The following is a 21,927-nucleotide window of genomic DNA, read 5'->3' as shown; positions in this document are numbered from 1 at the left end:
ATGAGCTAATAGTGTAACTTAAGGCCATTACTAAATGGTTACAAAATTTCCAGTCATGCTTTGGTGGTATGAGCATCAGATTAGCTTAAAATACTGTTGACAGGGAAGTGATGTCCAGGCTGGTAACACTCACTACTGGCTGTAGGAGGTAGAAAGGCCTGTATGGCAGGGCCCATGTGGCTCTGTTTCTGTCTGTGCAGCCTCATGGTGGCCACCCAAGACCAGCAAACCAAACCACTGTGGGAGCTGCAGGGGCCCAGTGCCAGTTTATGCTGGAAATGCCTCTGGTCAGGCAACGGCCATTCTTCAGAAGTACATCACATTACAAAAAATGTCCTAGAACAAACCTCATACTTGATTTGATTCATGATGTGATCAAATTATGCAACCTCAACAAAATGAACTTAAAATACTGTCTATTTTATCTCTCAGTTCAAAGTCCCACTAATGAGAACACCAATTAATCTTTGGGCACAACCTATCTTGGAATGTACAGCTCCCTTGAGCAACTCATTTACCTCAAGTTCAGAGGATGGTCTTGTTTCAGTTGGACTTGTAGACAGCCTCCCAAGGATGAGCCTCGTTTTGCCAGCAGTCTGGCTTCTGTCTAGATAACCCATGGGGTGACTATAAAAAAGGTGAATGCCAATAGCAGAAGAAGCCTGCAGGACCTCAGGGCTACTAGGATGCCCCTGAGCAGTTTGGGGGCAATGATAGCACACTGATAATGCAGATATTCTCAGACACGGAAATGGACCTCAGATCTCTGACTCTGCCAACCTGACATAGATTGTAGGCCTGGTTATTAATAGAGGCCAGCACAGAGGTAAGCACTTGGTGTATCAACACTCTGAGTTTAGAATCACGTTAGCCACGAAGAAAGAAAATCCAGCTGGACCGACTATGCATCCTTCTGCAATGAGACAACATCCAGGAATTCCTGGGCCACACAAAGGAGAAGCCTGGAGTCCTGAGAGGGGCTGTTCATCCTAAATGAGATCAACCCATTTGGGTCCACATTCTGTTTTAGTCTTCAGCAGATGATCTTCGAGGTCATGCAGAACTACAGTATCATCTTGGTGACTTAGCATGGCTACAAGGCCTAGTGTCAACCTGGGGACAGAATACCACCCTTAGGGCCACACTGTGGATGTTCTTGCTCACTCTGGCAGACTGAAGGTGGATATTCTGAGGTGGTTGCAAGCTGGAAGCTTTATCATCGGATAATGGGCTTAGATATTTCTCAGTCCACTCTCAGCCTGCCAGAGTCAGCAGTGACAACCATGGACATGGACTGGACCATAGAGTTCCCAAGAAGCAAAACCTCTAGCCCAGATACCTGGATCCAGTCACTCTTGACCAGTCAGGGGTGGCTGGCTGACACCTGACATCAACCCCTGTCCCAAATAAAAAGGGACAAGTTGGGGCTGTTTTTGTGGCTGAGAGTAAGCACAACGAATTCAGGCACATGCCCATAAATGCAAGCAAGCAGCTTATCCATAGGATTTGTTTGTGACAACTGGTCTACATCCACCTTAGTTATCTGATGGCTGAGGCCAAGGCAGCCTTCCTGCCTCCCCTGTTCCTCTCCTCTATACACACTCCCTGCAGGCCCAACTCATAAAACCAACTGGTTAAAACTGCTTTCTGCTACCGAAGCATGTGCCCAGACTTGATCAGTTCTCAATTTATGTCTGGATCCCACTCTTCTTAGAGCCAGACTCTGAAGATCTCAGAGCCTTGTTCTGTCCTATCCTGGCCAAGGGCTGCACGTTAAGATTCTCCCTGCATTCTGATTTTATGTGAAAATCCTAGCCAACAGTATCTTCCTCCTGCAGCAGTCCTGTAGAGCTTGCTGCTATAACCGTGAACCACCCGGAGTCTAATCCTCCAGCCCTGAGCAGAATTACAGCGGGCCCAGATGACCACAACTACAGGAGAGGCCCTGAGCAAGAACTGAGCTGCTCCCAAATTCCTAACCCACCAAAAATGGGTGAGATAATAAATGTTTTTGCTGTGTTAAGCTGTTAAATTTGGGAGAAGTTTGTTAAATAGCAACAGATAACTCCTAGATAACAGATGGCTGACATATTACTACTGAGGGCATCCAGGACTGTTCCCATGGCCTTGGGTCTCGCACTGGGAGCCCAAGAGCATCTTGCTACCTGCCCTCCAATAAAGCACTACGCTCTCAGAATCAATCCTATTATATGCAGTTGCTGGGGTATTCAAACTTAAAAAAATTTTTTTTTACGGTACCACTTTGCACAAATGTGCTACAAGAGGGCTCTGGCTCAAGAATTCCTCCTCAGCTCAGCCACTCCTGAAGACCACGGTGTGGGCATTTTTTATTCCCTAGCAGCAGATTCTGTGTTATCTGTCACAACATATTCCTTAACTTACTTGGATTTCCAGAATCTGAAATTCAAGTTGAAATGTAATCATGTGGCAATTTCCTGATAATCTGTGTCTCTGTAGAACTTTCTTTGTGCCTGTAAATCAGAAAAACAAATATTCTGTTTGCAAATAATTTTCTTCAAATGTCTGTTATTTAATTTTGTGTGGATATCTATAATACACGTGGGTATATGTTTGAGAGTGTTTTGTAGTATTTGCACTGAAAATATCTGGAAGAATCTGCAACAAATTGATTACCTCTGTGACATAGGATTAAAGACAACCTGTATTTTGCAGTTCGCAATTATATCAAAGATTAAGGTAAGAAACAGAAATATGCTAGTATAACTGTAGACAAGTTTGATTCATGATAACTTAGACATTTTTCCTTTTTTCAACATTATCTGGTTCTTGTTAGACAGTAAATAAAATCCATATATTTATCTCAGTTACCTCTCAAAACTTTACTAAAATGACAGCAAAAGTACTTTTCTAGGCATGCAGCCTGATTTCTTTTTTTTTTTTTACAAGCGTTTCCCATGTAACCGCCATCAAGATCAAGACACAGAAATTTTAAAGTACCCCATAAAGGTCCCTCATGCCCTTTCCAGGCTGTATATACACTATGCTCCCTCGTAAGAGATAACCATGATTCTGACTTTATTATCATCTATGTTTGCTAATGAAGGTATTTTTAGAGGGTACAATTTTTTTTAAATTGAAGTATAGTTGCTGTACAATGTTATATAAGTTACCAGGTATACAATATAGTGATTCACAATTTTAAAGGTTATAATCCATTTAGTTATTATAAAATATTAGCGATACTCCCCATGTTGTACTATATATCTTTGTACATATTTTATACCTAATAGAATTAAGTACCTGTATCCCTACACTGCTCCCTTGCCCCTCAAAAAGGGCACAATTCTGCAAGGATAAAAAGCAGAAGAGAGATGAGAGTAACCTAATTTTGGAAGCAGGAAATCAGATGGATGAGCTAGATAAATATCACACAAGAAAATGGTACTGACCTGGCAGATCAGGAAAACTGAAACCTAAGCCAGCACGGGGGAAAGCTCAGAATCAAGCCCACTCAAAGGCAAGCTCAATGAGCACCATCAAATACATCTACAGATGGGGTGAACTTACGGCTCGCAATAGAGACGAAGACTTCTGCACAATAAAACCTCACTCTCTACACTCTCTGTATTCTATCTATTCCTTTCAAGCATCTGAAGTGTCTAAATTTCATTACTCATTTCTGTATGTAATTCAAACTTGCACTGAGATGAACTGCCCAAGTTCCTCTGAGGGTCACTCTTCCTCTCCTTTGCTCTTTGAGGGTTATTTTGGTGGAAAAATCAGGAAGCATTGCCAAAAGTGATGCCTTCTTTAGGAAATGCTACTCTCACCTAAACAAAGTTCCCAACACCCAACTGCACAGCTGAATCAACTTCTGCTTACCTGTTAGTTCATCACAGACGCTTGAAAATAAAACATAAGTCATTGGGACACAAACCCTCCTCTGCCAAAGGGTTGAGCTCTTGAAATACTTATCTTGGCCACAGGCCATGTACATTAGGGGTATATCATTAGACGACAAAGCTCTCATGTCAGTAGTGAACAATGGCTAAGATTTATAAATTAATGGCACTGCTGTTCTCAAAATCACTTATCTCAGGGATTTGGTCTGTTCCTGGAGACAACAGCTGGTACATGTATGGGGACTGAAGGAATGTGCAGGGTACTGTTTGTGTGTGTTTGCATGCAATATAGTGTGTGTCTGCAGTCAAATTGTGGTGGTTCTACATAATAAAACTGGAAAAAAAATCACTTGTCTATTAGTTACTAAATGACAGAAACTGTCTTATTTACTATCTACTTCAGGCAGCATTTAAGAGTATTACACACACTGTGACATTCAATGGATACCTGACCAAACAAATTTACCGCAACCACACATTCAAATTGTTACCACGCAGAGTTTTAATTCAATGATATGATAACCAATTTCCTATGTATAATAAGGTTAACTACAATACCACTTGTAGATTAAAATTAATGCTTACCCGTTTCTGTCATCTCAGCATTCATTATGTCCTCTGTCCTCTGGGAGTAATTTCTTATATTGATGCCAGTAAGGGTACTTAGAAACAGAAGTTCTGATTCTAAATGTCCAAGGTGACTTCTCAGATCTTTTGAAGATTCCCATCCTTCAGAATCTGACTGGCGTATTTCTTGAAATGATCTTCTAAAAAGCGAAGACCACAAATAATTACTCCAATGAAGAAACCACTCAAGTATTTCAACTAATATTTACAAATTTCTTCAAATCATTCCCATTTTGTCCTTCTGTCTTCCCATTAAAACTAAGTAAGATTTTTTTTTCAAAACCTATGTGGCAACGATTAACAATGCAATCACTGATCTCAATATAAAACAAACCTAACCAATTTATACTACCATATTTATCTACATATTAGAAATAATTATATAAAACAAATAATAACAGGAGTACTCTGCAAAATTAAAATGTCCATTTAGGTTGAAATACTTAAAAGGTTCCAATCTAAATGTCTGATATCCTAAGACATCTCAAACTATTTTAAAAGATATGATGAAATTAAAAACAAAATAAATTAGCCAGTTTTAACTTCAAAATCAAGTCACAAAGTGCTTTATACCAAGAAAGAGATTCTTGGGAAACTGAAAAATATAGAGGGTGAAAGGTCCAAGAGAATAACAAATAGCATAATTTCCTTAGACAACATTATAATCAAACATTCTTCACTGAGAATATATAGCTCTATTTTCCTTGAAAAAGTAAAATTTCAGCAAATAACCGCATGAAATGCTATTTTACTTTTTGTCTTCCTTTACTGCCATCATGCTTTCAGCCCCATTCTAAATTCTACTATCTTGTCAGTATCTACTGACAAGTATATGCAGAATAGATAAACAAGATTATACCATACAGCACAGGAAAATGTATACAAGATCTTGTGGTAGCTCACGGTGAGAAAGTATGTGACTATGAATATATGTATGTTCATGTATAACTGAAAAATTGTGTTCTACACTGGACACTGATACAACATTGTAAACTGACTGTAACTCAATAAAATAAAATAAAATAAAATAAAATAAAATAAAATAAAATAAAATAAAATAAAATAAATAAATTCTACTATCTTAAACCATGCCTTCCTTGGATTATGGGCATGATTATCCTGATTCTCACTTGACATCTTGGGTCCTCCACTATCCCTGCTTCTTTTCTCCAACATCAAAAGAAAACCCTAACACTCTTGCTTCTGCTGTTCTAAACATGCATTTTTTTTATTCCAGATGAATGGTTAATGATTACCCTCAGCTCTTTTAAGCCAGTAACTCCTAATGCACACCTCTAATCACATCTCTTCTTCCTGCAAGGTAGATTTAACTTGATAAACTATCAAATGTTTTTTCCTCAAATTGGCTTTTCCTCTATAAATTTCCCCACTTTTGTTAATGATAAAATCTGCCCCTTGAAATAGCAGGCTCCATTTCTCAGGGATCATCCTTGGCTCTGTTATTCCTCTCACATCTGGATCTAAGGTCATCTTTTCTGCCCCCTGCCAATAGCTCTCCCTCCTTTTCTATTTCTAATTCCACTACATTAGCCTATGTTCTTATGACCTTATACTATGTCTATAAAAAACAGCCTAACTTTCTATTCTTCACATTGGGAATCCAAAACTTGTATAAAGTCTGTAGAAATTTTTTAAGCTTTGTTTTAATGCTGATTTAAAATATCACTATAAGTATATATTCTGTGTCATCTGAGAGACTACAACACAATCTTTTTTTTTTAATTGAAGTACAATTACAATGTGTCAATTTCTGGCGTACAGCATAATGTCTCAGTCATGCATATACATATATATATATATTCGTTTTTCATTAAAGGTTGCTACAAGATATTGAATCCAATTCCCTGTGCTATACAGAAGAAACTTTTTTTAAAATCTGTTTTTATATATAGTGGTTAACATTTGTAAATCTCAAACTCCCAAATTTATCCCTTCCCACTCCCTTTCCCTGGTAACCATAAGATTGTTTACTATGTCTGTGAGTCTGTTTCTGTTTTGTACATGAGTTCACTGTGTCCTTTTTTTTCTTCCTTTTTTATTTTCCACATATGAGTGATATCATATGGTATTTTTCTTTCTCTTTCTGGCTTACTTCCCTTAGAATGATGATCTCTAGGTCCAACCATGTTGCAACAAATGATATTATTTTATTCTTTTTTATGGCTGAGTAGTATTCCATTGTACTGACATACCACAACTTCTTTATCCATCTGTTGATGGACATTTAGATACAACATACTCTTACCTATTTGTTATGAATTGACTTTTAAAAACTTAAACCGATAAAGCTAATGAAAAAAAGAACAGAGATTATCTCGTATTAATGAGTTCCTTCCAAGTAAATACTAAACAATGTCACAGCAAACTATGAATGAAAATTTCAAGGTATTTCCAATAGAGCAAACTAATAAGAGAACTAAGTCATCACATTAAAGGATAGATATGCAGAACACAAGCATGAGAAAGGGGAAAATGGGGAGCTACTAGTTAATGGGTACACAGTTTCACTTTGAGGCAATGAAATAGTTTTAGAAATGGATAATGGTGATAGTTGCACAACAATGTGAACTAAACCGTATACTTTAAAAGGGTTAAAATGGTAAGTTTTATGTTATGTATAATTTACCACAAAAATAAAAGGACAGCCTGCACTTTCTCATTCACAGCGGTAATTTTACCTTAATTTATTATTTGCAAATTTATCTTACAGCATACTTTTTTTTGTCCAATATTAGATGTTCACAAGAAGCTTTCTCTCGTTTAAAGGAAATTTACACAAGACATGAGTTTAAAACTCAATGATCTAGGATTCTAGGAAGATGGCAGTGCAGGAAGTACCAGGAATCTATTTCCCCAACCGGGCAGCAATTGCACTGGTAGAATCTGATACAACTTTTTTGGAACTCTGGAGACTGCTGAAGGCTTGCAACTTCATGGAGAAGGCCCAAACATAAATTACAGTAAATTTTGGGCAATTTCAGCTCTTAGCACAGGAGTAGCCACCCATGCTTTACTCCAATAACATGGCAGGCAGCTGTGCACGTTTTTGGAGAAGCCTGCAAACAACTTAGGGGAACAAGGGTGGGCTAAAAGGACTCTGTTCCCCAAATATGGGTACCTGTGCTCCAATTGCTGATTGCTGCTTCTGGTCACAGAGATGCAGACAAAGAGGTGGCAACTATTGTTGCCCCTCCCCCCACTATTGCAAGCCCCTCCCCTCTGGCTGGAGGTAAAGAGCTCTCACTCTTTGCTTCCCATCATTTTTGCCTTTTCCTTTTCAGGAGTCAGAAATTAAAGACTAGGACATTAAAAACCAAACTAGATACATAGGGAAAATTAGAAAATGACTGCATATACCAAGGAAAGGCTCAGATAAGACATCTTTAGGCATTAAGATAACATTTCAAGCTGGTCCTCAGCACAGACAGCCTACAACAACAAAACAATCCAAAACAATAACAAAAAAGTACAAACACTGGGGGAGGGGAGAGAATCTGATTTCCAGAGTTACCACTGTTAAATTACAATGTCCAGTGTTCAACAAAGTATCACAAGGCATACAAAAACCAGAAAAGTATGGCCCATTCAAAGAAAAAAAATTCAAAAGAATTTGTCCCTGAAAAACACTTAATGGCAGATATAGCAGACAAAGACTTTAAAACAGAGATTGTAAAGATGCTCAAAGAAATAAAGGAAGATATGGAGAAATTTAAGAAAATAATGTGTGAACAAAATGGAAACATCAGTAAAAAGACAGAAAACTTAGAAAGAAACCAATAAGAAATTCTGAAGCTGTAAAGTACAATAACAGAAATGAAAAATTCACTAGAGGGATTCAAAGGCAGATCTGAGCAGGCAGAAGAAAGAATCAATGAACATGAAGATAAGACAATGAAAACTGAGACTGAGGAACAGGAAAACACTGAAGAAAAGCAAACAGACCCTCAGGGACCAGTGGGACATGACCAAAAGGACAATGTATGCACCATGGGACAAGGAAAAGCAACAGGAAAGGGAGAGAAGAGAATATTTGAAGAAATAATGGCTAAAAATGCCCCAAACTTGATGAAAGACATGAATATAAACATTCAAGAAGCTCAACTAACTCCAAATAAAAGGAATTCAAAGAGGGCCGCACTGAGACCCAAATTTTCAAAAACCAGGAATAAAGAGAGTAGCAAGAAAGAAGCAAATCATCACATTCAAGGGATCTTCAATAACTTATGAGCAGATTTCTCATCAGAAATCTTGGAGGCTAAAAGACAGTGGGCCAATATATTCAAAATGCTAAAAGAAAAAACCATCAACCAATAATCCTCTTTCAGAAAAGTTTTCTTTCAAAAGTGAGGAAGAAATCAAGATATTTCAAATAAACACTGGGTGATGAAGTTTGTTTCCATTAGATATGTCCTGCAAGAAATGCTCAAGGGAGTTCTATAAAGTAAAATAAAAGTACACTAGACAGTAACATGAAGTCATGTGGAGAAATAAAGACCTCAATAAAAGTAGTACATGAACATGCAAAATCTAGTAGTAATTTTACAATGGCTTGTAAGTGAACTTTTTGTTTTCTAGATGATTTAACATTTGAAAAAATTATTAGTCTAAAGGTACTATTAGTGCAAATCTCCTCTGTGACTCCAAATCAAGTTTTCTACAAAATTTAAGAGATTAATGCATTTTAAAGTATTAGTTTCTGTTTGGGGTCACAAAATGTATAAAGACAAAATTTTGTGACTTAAAAAACCAAAAACATACTGACAGGCATATGTAGAATAGATAAACAAGATTATACTGTCTAGCACAGGGAAACATATACAAGATCTTGTGGTAGCTCACAGAGAAAAAAATGTGACAATTAATATATGTATGTTCATGTATAACTGAAAAATTGTGCTCTACACTGGAATTTGACACAACATTGTAAAATGACTATAACTCAATAAAAAAAAGTTTAAAAAAAAACCAAAAACAGTGGGGATGGAGCCGCAAATAGGCAGAAATTTTGTATATTGTTGAAATTAGGCAGGTATAACTTCAAATTAAGAGTGCTGTAACTTTCTCATATTATATGTAATCCCTCTGATAACCACAAAGAAAAGTTATAGAATATACATCAAAGAAAAATTTTTAAAAATTTACATGTTTCACTCCAAAACTTCAACTACTCAAAAGAAGGCAGAAATGCAGGAAATGAGGGACCAAAAAGTTCAAAGGCATATTAAAAAAAACCCACAAAATGACACAAGTAAAGTCTCTCCTTATCAGTACTCATTTAAATGTAAAGGAGTTAAACTCTCCAAATCTAAGACAGGGATTAGGAAAATTCATAAAAACCACACGATCCAACCGTATCAAATACCAAAAGTATGGAAAACCATATTCCATGCTCAAAGCAGCAGTGGGGATACTAATATCAGACAAAACGGACTTCAACTCAAAAAAGGCTGTAAGAGATAAAGAAAAAAATTATATATTAATGAAAGGTTCAATAGAGTAAGACATAAAAACTGTAAACATTTACACACCTAACGACAGACTATAAATTCAGCTATCCCTCAGTATTTGCCAGAACCAGTGCCCACTACAAATGACAAAATATGTGGATACAGAACCTGCAGATACGAACCTGTGGATACAGAGAGTTGACTATATTTTGAAGCAAAAACTGACAGAATTAAAGGGAGAAACAGTTCTACACTAACAGTTCAAAATGGCTACATAAGAGGATCCTGAATTCACCTCCTCCCATAGTCACACCAAATCTACACCTACATATGAAATAACTTTCTCTGAAAGAAATGCAGGAATGAGCTGAGCTACTTCTGCACATCAGGCAAACGAGAAAAAGCCCACATGGAAATGGATGGTAGAGGCTGAGACAGTCTCCCCACCAAAGCCAGCCCCCAGGTGGCAACCCACAATCGAGGGGGACTAACAACCCTGACATGCTCCTTGAGAGTGAAAGGTGTGACCACGGCTGGCACCTGAACTTTTAAGACCAGCACCTGAGATGCAAGCCCCTAAAATATCTAGCTTTGAGAACCAAAGAGGCCTGTGGGTCCATGAGACCCACAAGGCTGTATGGGAACAGAGGAACAGTTTTTAAACAACTCATACGCACAGACTCACCTATCTCAGAATCCAGCGTAGAGGCAGCCAATAGAAAATCAACCTGTGTTTCTGTGAAAGAAGCCTATTCTCTTACCTTAAAGCTTTGGCCTCAAGGGCGGCCTTCTAATTTAAAAACAGACAGAAGTCTACTCAAATACCTCCAAAGACAGAGTCTAGTGAGCATGATCTTCGCACTCTCTGTCTCACTCCAGGTCACTAGTATCTCCTGGAAAGGAGTTTGTGCACTCTCTGGTGCCCTGATTTTTGTGGCTGCCGCCCAAGGGGACACCTCTTGATCACCAGGCTCTGGAAGCCAGCGAAACTTTCAGCAGAACTTATTGTGGGTCCCGTAACACTGTAATAAAAGGAGAAACAGTTCTTAAATGACTACTAGCCCCAGGGCACAATGTGGATATGGCAGACTAAAATGTACTCCTAGTCTCACTGTAAAAGAGACAAGCTTATCTTCTCTTAGAACACACATTCAAGTTTGTATTCTATGAGTCTGTTTCTGTTTTGTATTTATGTTCTCTTTTTTTTTATGGTTGCCAAGGGGGAGGGGGGTGGGAAGGGATAGACTGGGAGTTCAAAATTTGTAGATACTGACAGGCATATGTAGAATTGATAAATAAGATTATACTGTATAGCACAGGGATATATATACAAGATCTTGTGGTGGCTCACAGTGGAAAAAAAAGTGACAATGAATACATATATGTTCATGTATAACTGAAAAATTGTGCTCTACACTGGAATTTGACACAACATTGTAAAATGACTATAACTCAATAAAAAAATGTTTAAAAAAACACACAAACACATTCAAGTCCCAACTGCAATCCTCTGAAAAGACTGAGGAAGTCAGAGGATGCCATTTTCATGCCCTCCCTCTGGCCAGGCCCAAGTCATCAGTGTCCCCAAGATAGGGGCTTGTTCATCCTCACTATGGTGAATGTCATCCAGAGGAGACATCCATTCATAGCCTGGCTATGGTGGCCAGCAGGGCTTGTGTTCATAACTTCAGCAGAAAAATAGCAAAGAAACACTTCTTACTTGGCTATCACAAAGCCTCGGGGCAGAAGGAGCAGACAAAAACACCCATCTCCCAATTTTCCTTGAAAGAGGTATATTTGGATACTTTAAAGGCTCCTCCCTGAGGGAATTGTCTCCAATCAGGGTGAATCTATCTGTTGACTGAGAACCTCCCCTCTGGGACACTGGCAAGTCTTGGGCATACCCTCAACTGTTGAGAGCAACTAAGAAAATGTACGCTGCTTGGACAACGCCAAGGTTTGAGAGAAAACCAAGACCAAGGGCAGGGTTGAATGATAAGTTTCATCTACCATACGAGGTCACTCCTTCAAGACTGCAAGAGAGGGTTGTTTTATTTAATACACAGAAACCAACACAGAGAGTCAAGAGTATGAACAAATACAGGAATATGTTCCAAATGAAAGAATAAGATAAAACTTGAAGAAAACACCTTAATGAAATACAGATAAATGGTTTACCTTTTAAGTCGTTTAAAATAATGATCATAAAGATGCTCACAGAGCTCAGGAGAACAATGGATGAACAAAATGAGAATGTCAACAAAGGGACAGAAACTATAAGAAAGTATCATTTCTTCTAGGTTGTCCAATTTGTTACCATACAGTTGTTCATAGTATACTCTTACGGTTTTTTGTTTTTCTGTGGTATTTGTTGTAATTTTCTTCATTTTCATTTCTTACTTTGTTTATTTGTATCCTCTCTTCTTGGTGAGCCTGGCCAGAGGCTTGTTGGTTTTGTTTACTCTTTCAAAAAACCAGCTCTTGGTTTGATTGATTTTTTCTGTTGTTTTTTAATCTCTATATATTACCTCCCTGATCTTTATTATCTCTTTCCTTCTGCTGACTTTAGGTTTTCCTTTTCTAATTCTTTTAGGTGGTAGGTTAGGCTGTTTATTTGAGATTGTTCCTGCTTTTTGAGGAAGGCCTATATCACTATGAACTTCCCTCTTAGGACTGCTTTTGCTGCAACCCATAGGTTTTGTGTGGTTGTGTTTTGATTGTCATTTGTCTCAAGTTATTTTAAAATTTCATCTTCAATTTTTATACTGTACATCAGAAATTGACACAACATTGTAAACTGACTATAACTCAATTTAAAAACATATTTAAATTAATAAAAGTTTTTAAAATTAAATTAAAGGTTCATGAGCTAAACTACTCCAGTGCTTATTCAGCTCTACCACTGATTAACTATGAGCCCTTAGCCAAGTTACTTAACTTCTCTAGACTTCAGCTTCCTAATCTGTAAAATAAGAATGATAGTAGTTAATATTCCCTAGGATTGTTACAAAGTTTAAATGAGTTAATATTTGTTAAGTATTTAGAACACTTTCTAGCATATATAGTAAGGGCTTTTAAAATGTTAGTCATTTCAAAAAATTTATTGCATTGGCTAAAATTCACAGAATTATGTTTATAAATGATGAAAATAGGGCATGTAGTAAGCCTCTAATATTTTCCATTCTTTTCTCCTTTTCCACAATTTAATCTGTCTCTTCCTAAATTACTATGTTGTACACATGTGTGTTCTTAAAAGAAACATAGCTGCATTTTATGAAATGTTATTTGGAATCTATTAAAAAGTTTAAAATAGCAGTTTTATTCTTTAGTCTGTGGCCACGAAATTATTATAATAAATTTCTCAATGTTGAATCACTTGTACATTTCTAGTATAAACATCATTTGTTGTATTATTCTGTTTTGTTGATTTCTACAGTCCTGTATTTAGTATTTCAGTGAATTTTAGAAATTTCTGTGCTACTTTTGTTAGTGTTTTTAAATTTTTTGTTTTTTAGTATTATACTTTTCATTAAGTGAATAAGAAAAGTGAAAAAAAAAATAGAAGTCATGGACCTGAAGATAACAATAACTGAACTGAAATAATTACTAGAGGGGGTTCAACATCAGACTAAACGAAGCAGTAACAAAGATCGGTGAAGTTATCCAATCAGAGCAGCAAAAAGGAAAATGAAATGAAATGAAAAGAAGCTAAAATAGCTAAATAGACTTATGGGGCAAATGGACCAACATTCAAATTATAGGGGTCCCAGAAGGAAAGGAGCAAAAGAAAGGAGCAGAAAACTTATATGAAGAAATAGTGGCAGATCTGGGGAAAGAAACAGACATCAGATACAGGAAGAGTACAAAGTACCAAATAAGAGAAACCCAAAGAGATCTACATCAAGATACATTAAAATTAAAATACCAAAAGTTCAACAGAAGGGAACCCCAAAATACTATCAGATTTACAGCCCAAACTTTGCAGGCCAGAAGGAAGTGGTATGATATACTCAAGGGCTAACAGACAAAAACTGCCAACCAATAATATCCTACTGGCAGAGCTCTCCTTCAGAATTGAAGCAGACATAGTTTTCCAGACAAACAAAAGCTAAAGGAGTTCATCACTACCAGATAGGCCTTACAAGAAATGTTATAAAAAACTTCTCTACCCTGAAGCAAAAAGTCACTAAGTAGTAGCAGGAAACATGAAAGTGTAATTCTCACTGGTAAAGGTAAGTATATTGAAGAATTCAGAATAATCCAATGGTGCAATGGTGGTGGGTTAATCACTAAAAAGCTAATACAAATGTTAAAAAGCAAAAGTAGTAAAATAACTATAACTATATACTTTGTTATGGTATACACAATATAAGAAGATGTAAGTTATGACATCAAAAACATAAAACATTGGGGAGAGGGAGTAAAAATATAGAGCTTCAGAATGTGTAAGAACGTAAGTTATCACCAACTTAAAACAGATCATTATAAACATGTTTTATGCAATTCTCATGATAACTACAAAGCAAAAAAGCTCTGATACATAAAAGATAAAAACAATGGAATCTAAGCATATAACTGTAGAAAATCAACAAATCACAAAAGGAGAGAGCAAGAGAGGAAGAACAAAACATAGGAATTACAAAACTTTCAGAAAACAACAAAATGGCAGTAAGTACATACCTATCAATAATTACTTTAAATGTAAATGGGCTAAATTTTCCAATCAAAAAATACAGATTGGTTGACTAGATTTAAAAAGAGACCCATTTACATGTTGCCTATAAGATACTCACTTCAGATACAAGGAAACACACACTGAAAAGTAAAGGGATGGAAAAAGATATTTCATACAAATGGAAGCTAAAAGAACGCTAAAATAGCATATTTATATCGGAAAAAAAAGACTTTAAGACAAAGATTGTAATAAGAGACAAAGATGGTCATTATATAATAATAAAGTCAATGCAACAAGAGGACATATTATTAAATATTTATGCACTCAATATAGGAGAACCCAAATATATAAGACAAATATTAACAGACCTCAAAGAAGGAAATAGACAGCAATACAACAATAGTAGAGGATTTTAGTACACTACTTACATCAATATATAGATCACCCAGAGAGAAAAGCAATTAAGGAAACAATGGCCTCATAGAACACATTTAGACCATAAGATCTTAACAGACATATACAGAACATTCCACTCAAATGAAAGTACACATTCCTCTCAAGTGCACAAAGCACATTCTCCAGGATGGGTTATCTGTTAAGCCACAAAACAAGTTTCAATAAAGTTAAGAAGACTGAAATTATATCAATCATCTTTTCCAACCACAATGCTATTACACTAGAAAATTGACAAATTTACAAATATGCAGGACTGAAACAACATTCTACTGAATATGACTGAATGGGTCAAAAGAAAAATCAAAAAAGAAGTCAAAAAATAACCTTAAGACAAATGAAAACAGAAATAAAACACACCAAACTATTGGCTACAGCAAAAGCAGTTTTCAGACGAAAGTTCATAGCAATAACTGCCTATGTAAAAAAGCAACAACATAAAATCTCAAATGAAAAACTGAACTTTACATCTCAAGGAACTAGAAAAAGAAGAACAAATAAAGCCCAAAATTAGTAGAGGGAAATATCAAAAATGAGAGAAGGGATAAAAATGAAATACAGCCTAAAGAGGTGATAGAAAAAAATCAAGGAAATCAAGAGCTGATTTTTTAAAAAGGTGAACTAAACAGACAAAACTTTAGCTAGAATCATCAGAAAGAAACAGAGAACACAAATAAAATCAAAATGAAAGAAGAGATGTTATAACTGACACCACAGAAATACAGAGGAAACTACTTACATCCTAAGAAAAGTATGAAAAATTATATGACAACAAACTGGATAATCTAGAAAAAAATTGAAAAACTTCTAGAAACATAAAACAAGACTGAATCACAAAAAAGAAAAAAAGAGAGAGAGAAAATCTAAACAGACCAACTACTAATAAGGAGCTTGAATTAGTATTTAAAATCCTACCTACAAACAAAAGTCCTGGACCAGATGGCTTCACTGGTGAATTCTACCAAATATTTAAAGAAGCAAACCAATCCCAAACTCTTGCAAAAAACAGAAGAGAGGGAAGACTTACAAACTCATTTTATGAGGCCACTGTTACTCTGATACCAAACTCAGACATGGACACTACAAGAAAATTATAAGGTATATACCCCTGAAGAATATAAACGTAAAAAACCTTCAACAAAGCATTAGCAAAGCTAATTCAGCAATACATTAAGGAATATACATCAAGATCAAGTGGGATTCAGCACTGGAATGGAAGGATGGTTCAAATCTGCAAATCAATGTGCTACACTCTGTGAACAAAATTAAGGATAAAAACCGTATCATCACCTCAATAGATGCAGAAAACAGTCTGACAAAATTCAACATCCATTTATGATAAACCTCCACAAAGTGGTTACAGAGGGAACATATTTGAAAATAATAAAAGGCATATGATGAGTCCAAGACTAACATCATACTTAAGAGTGAAAAGCTGAAAGTTTTTCCTCTGAGATCAGGAGTAAGACAAAGGATGCCCACTTTAACCTCATTTATTCAACATAGTATTGGAAGTCTTAGCCAGAACAATTAGACAAGAAAAAGAAATAAAAGGCATTCAAATCAGAAAGGAAGAAATCAGTCAAATTTGCAAATGACTTATTATTTAGAGGAAACCCCAAAGACTCTACCATAAAACTGTTAAAACTAGTTAAGAAAAGAGAGAGAGAGAGAGAGAAAGAGAGAAAGAAAAGAAAAGAAAAGAAAAGAAAAGAAAGAAAGAAAGAAAGAAAGAAAGAAAGAAAGAAAGAAAGAAAGAAAGAAAAAGGAAGGAAGGAAGGAAGGAAGAAAGAGAGGAAGAAAGAAAAAACTCAGTAAAGTTGCAGGATACAAAATCAATACAAAAATCTGTTGTGTTTCTATGCATAATAACAAAATATCAGAAAAAGAAAATAAGAAAACAATCCCACTTATAACTGTACCAGAAAGAATAAAATACCTAGGAATAAATTTAACAAAGGAGTAAAAGACCTGAACACTGAAAATTATAAGACATTGATGAAAAAAACTGAAGAAATACTAATATTTGAAAATATATTTCATGCTCCTGGATAAGAAGAATTAATATTGTTAAAATATCCATACTACCCAATGCAATCACCAGATTCAATAAAATCTCTATCAAAAGTCCAATAGCATTTTTCACAGAAATAGAAAAAATAATTCTAATATTTGTATGGAACCACAAAAGACCTGGAATAGCCAAAGAAATCTTGAGAAAGAAGAACAATCCTGGAGGCATCATATGTCTTGATTTCAAACTATATTACAAAGCTACAGTAATCAAAACAATATTGTATAGTCATAAAAACAGACACACAGATCAGTAGAACAGAAAAGGGAGCCCAGAAATAAACTACATATGGTCAATTAATTTATGACAAAGAAGCCAAGAATACACAATGGGGAAAGGACAGTTTCTTCAATAAATGGCTTGGGAAAACTGGACAGCCACAAGCAAAAGAATGAAACAGAACCACTATCTTACACAATACACTAAAGTTAACTTAAAATGGATTAAAGATCCCAAACAATAAAACTCCTAGAAGGAAACATAGGTAGTAAGCTCCTTGACATCAGTCCTGTCAATAATTTTTGGATTTGCCACCAAAAATTAAGGCAATAAAAGCTAAAATAAACTAAAATAAAATAAGTGGAATGACATCAAATTAAAAAGCTTCTAGAAAGCAAATGAAACAATCAACAAAGGGAAAAGGCAACTTATAGAGTGAAAGAAAATATTTGCAAATCATATATTTCATAAGGGGTCAATATCCAAATGTATAAAGAACTCATACAAATGAATAGCAAAAAAAATAATTAAAATATACAATCTGATTTAAAAATGCACAAAGGATTTTAATAGACATTTTTTCAAAGAAGACATACAGAAGGCCAATCAAAATCACAATGAGATGTAACCTAACACCTGCTAGAATGGTTATTATTAAAATGCAAGAAATAACAAATGTTGGTGAGGATGTGGAGAAATGAGAATCTGTGTATTCCTGGAAGCAATGTAAATAAACTAGTGCAGGCACTGCAGAAAACAGTATGGAGGTTCCTCAGAAAGTTAAAAATAGAACTACTATATGATAAGCAATTTTACTGCTGGTTATTTATCCAAAGGATAACTAACAGAAACACTAACTCAAAAAGATATTGCATTATTCCAAGCCACACATATGGAATGTTATTCAGCCATAAATCTTGCCATTTGCAACAACATGGATGGACCTTGAGGGCATTATGCTAAATGAAGTAAGTCAGACAGAGAAAGACAAATACTGTGCGATCTCACATATATGTGGAATCTAAGAAACAACAAAAACAAAGAAAAAAACAAGCTCATAGATACAGAGAATAGATTGACGGTTGCCAGAGGCAGGGGGTCAGGGGATGAAGGATGTGAGTGAAGGTGGTCACAAGATACAAACCTCCAGTTATAAAATAAATCAGTCATGGGGATCTAATGTACAGCATAGTAACTATAATTAATAATACTGTGTTATATATTTGAAAGTTACTAACAGAGTAAGTCTTCAAAGTTCTCATCACAAAAAAAATTTTGTATGATGATGGGTATTAAGAATTTCTTGTGATCACTTTTAGTATATGCAAATGTGAAATCATTATGTCATACACCTGAAAATAAAATGTTATAAGTCAAATATAGCTCAATAAAAACAAAATAACAGTTGGAGACTTCAATCCCCCACTTAGAATGATGGAAAGAAGCACCAGGTAGATCATAAGTAAGCAATAAAGAACTTAAACAACACAATACACCAATTAACTCTAACAAAATATACAGAATACTCTACACAAGAGAAAACAAATTATTGTCAAGTGCAGATGGTACATTTTCCAAGATAGATCAGATGATATATTGGGCAACAAATTAAGTTTCAGCGGATTTTAAAACACAGGTATTCTACAAAGTATTTTCTCCAACCACAGTGAGATGAAGTTAGAAATCAGTAACAGACGAAAACTAAAAAATTCATGAAATTGTGAAATTAAACAGCACATTTAAAAATAACCAATAATGAAGAAATCACAACGGAAATAAGAAAATATTTAAAGACCAATAAAAATGAAAACACAACATATCAAAACTTAGGAGACACAGCAAATTGAGTGCTAAGGACACTTCCAGCTATAAACACTTACACGTAAAAAACAAGAAGGATCTCACATCAACAACCTAGTGGTAAAACTTAAGAAAATAGAAAAAGAATGAACTAAACCCAAAGCTAGCAGAGGGAAGGAAACGATAAAGATTAGAGCAGAGATCGATGAAATAGACATTAACAGGGGAAAATCAATGAAACAAAAAATTGGCTCTTTGAAACAAAATCAAACTGAACAAACCCTTAGCTAGGTGGACTGAAAAAAAAAATTGATGGCTCAAATTACTAAAATCAGAAATGAAAGGGGGGCATTCCTTTGAAATTCCAAATGAAAGGGGGTTTCTGTAAAAATAAAAAGCATTGAGAGTACTATGAACAACTGTACAATAATAAATCGGATAACCTACTTGAAATGGCCAGATTTCTAGAACCAAAGATTAAATCATGAAGAAACCAAAAAAAAAAAAAAAAAATCAAAATAGACCTAAAACTAGTGAGGAGATTGAATCAGTAAGTAAAAATCTCCCAATACAGAAACACTCTGGACCTGATGGCCTCAATGTTGAATTCTACCAAACATAAAGAACTAATACCAATCCTCAACCTTTCCCAAAAAAATTGAAGAGGAGCAAACACTTTGTAACTCAATCTATTAGGCTAGCATTAACCTGATACCAAAGCCAGACAAAGACACTGCAAGAAAACTATAGACCAATATTGCTTATAAACACTGATGTAAAAATCCTGAATAAAACAGCAGCAAATCAAATTAAGCAGTATTTTAAAAGGATTATACATCATGACCAAATGAGATTTATTCCTGTAGTTCAGCATAGGAAATTCAATCAATGAAATAGACCACTTTAACAGAATGAAGGAAAAAAAAACACATAACCATCTTAATTAGTGCAGAAAAAGCATTTGACAACATTCAACACCTTTTCATTTAAAAAGAAAAACCAAAACACTAAAAAAACTAGGAACAGAAAGGAAGTACCTCACATAGTAAAAAGTATATGTGATTAACCCACTGCAAACATCATAATCCACAGTCAAAGACTGAAAGCTTTTCCTGTAAGATCAGGAACAAGAATGCAGCTTTCACCACTTCAACTCAACATAGTACTGAAAATTCTAGGTATAGCAATTAGGCAAGAAAAAGAAACAAAAGGCATCCAAATTGGAAAGGAAGAAGTAAATTATCTGTTTCCAGGTGGAATAATCTTGTACGTATAAAACCCTAAAGATTCTACAAAAAAAAAAAAAAAACCTGGTAGAACTAATAAATGAATTCAGCAAAGGAGCAGGATATCAAGTCATCACATGAAAATCAGATGCATTTCTACACCTCAACAAAGAACAATCTGTAAAGGAAATTACAACAACAATTTCACTTGCAATGCCATCAAAACAGAATATAATACACGGGAATTACTGTCATCAAGAAGGTAAAAGACTTATCCAATGAAAAGTACAAAACATCAATGAAAGAAAATAAAGAAGACATAAATAAACGGAAACGCATCTCATGTTCATGGATTAGAAGATAATGTTATCAAAATGTCAATATTGCCCAAAGCAGGTTCAATGCAATGCCTGATGTCAAAGTTACAGACATCAAAACAGTGTGGTGTTGGCATAAAGACAGACATACAGCTGAATGGAATAGAATACAGAAGCCAGAAATAAACCCTCACACAAATGATCAAATGATTTTTGACTAGTGTGCCAATACCATTCAAATTATGCTGGGAAAACTGGATATCCACATGAAAAATAATGAAACTGGATCCTTACCTAAGATATAAAAACTAACTCAAACTGTTTCAAAGGTGTAAACATAAGACCTAGAACAATGAAACTCTTAAAAAACAGGATAAAAGCTTCACGACATTTGATTTGTCAATGATTTCATGGATATATCTGATACCAAAAGCATGGATAATGAAAGAAAAAATAGACAAACTGAACTTCATGAAAAAAATTTTAAATTGTACATCAAAAAACACTATTAAAAGAGTAGAAACGCAACCCACAGAATGGGGGAAAATATTTTTAATCATAGATATGATAAGGGATCAATATCCAAAACATACAGAGAACTCCTAAAACTCAACTTCAAAGACCCAAACAACCTGATTCAAAAATGGGCAAAAGACCTGAATAGACATTTCTCCAAAGAAGATATACAAATGGTCGATAGTACATGAAAAGATACTCAACATCACTAATCATTAGGGAAATGCAAAACAAAACTATAGTTAGACACCACCTCCTACCCATTAGAAGAGCTACTATCAAAAAAAGAGATGTGTCAGTGAAGATGTGGAGAATCTGGAACACTGGTGGATTATCAGTGGGATCATAAAATGGTTCCACCACTATGGAACAGAGTATGGAGGTTCCTCAGAAAATTTAAAAATAGAATTAACATATGATCCAGCAACTCCACTGCTTGGTATATATCCAAAGAATTCAAAGCAGGGTCTCAAAGAAATATCTGTACACACATGTTCATACCAGCACTATTCACAATAGCTAAAACATGGAAGCAACGCAAGTATCTACTTACAGATGAACAGATAAGTAAAATGTGGTATATGTATACAAGAAAATATTATTTAGCCTGAAAAAAGAAGGAAATTCTGCAATATGCTATAATATAGATGAACCTTAAGGATATTATG

At 35.2% G+C, this 21,927-nt stretch overlaps 1 protein-coding gene across 1 annotated transcript in view; it reads right to left on the bottom strand.

Moving 5' to 3' along the window:
- The window catches only part of CENPP (centromere protein P), a 218,795-nt gene that overhangs the window by 194,587 nt on the left and 2,281 nt on the right, over nucleotides 1–21,927 (bottom strand). The window contains exons 2-3 of the mRNA XM_010967487.3: nucleotides 4,470–4,651; nucleotides 2,404–2,492 (exon numbers count right to left, since the gene is read on the bottom strand). Of these exons, the coding sequence (XP_010965789.3) occupies nucleotides 2,404–2,492; nucleotides 4,470–4,651 (271 nt within the window). The remainder of the gene's footprint in view (nucleotides 1–2,403; nucleotides 2,493–4,469; nucleotides 4,652–21,927) is intronic.

Source organism: Camelus bactrianus, chromosome 4 (assembly GCF_048773025.1).
Source record: "Camelus bactrianus isolate YW-2024 breed Bactrian camel chromosome 4, ASM4877302v1, whole genome shotgun sequence".
In the NCBI taxonomy this organism is placed as follows: Eukaryota; Metazoa; Chordata; class Mammalia; order Artiodactyla; family Camelidae; genus Camelus; species Camelus bactrianus.
This window is presented reverse-complemented; position numbering and strand designations above follow the sequence as displayed.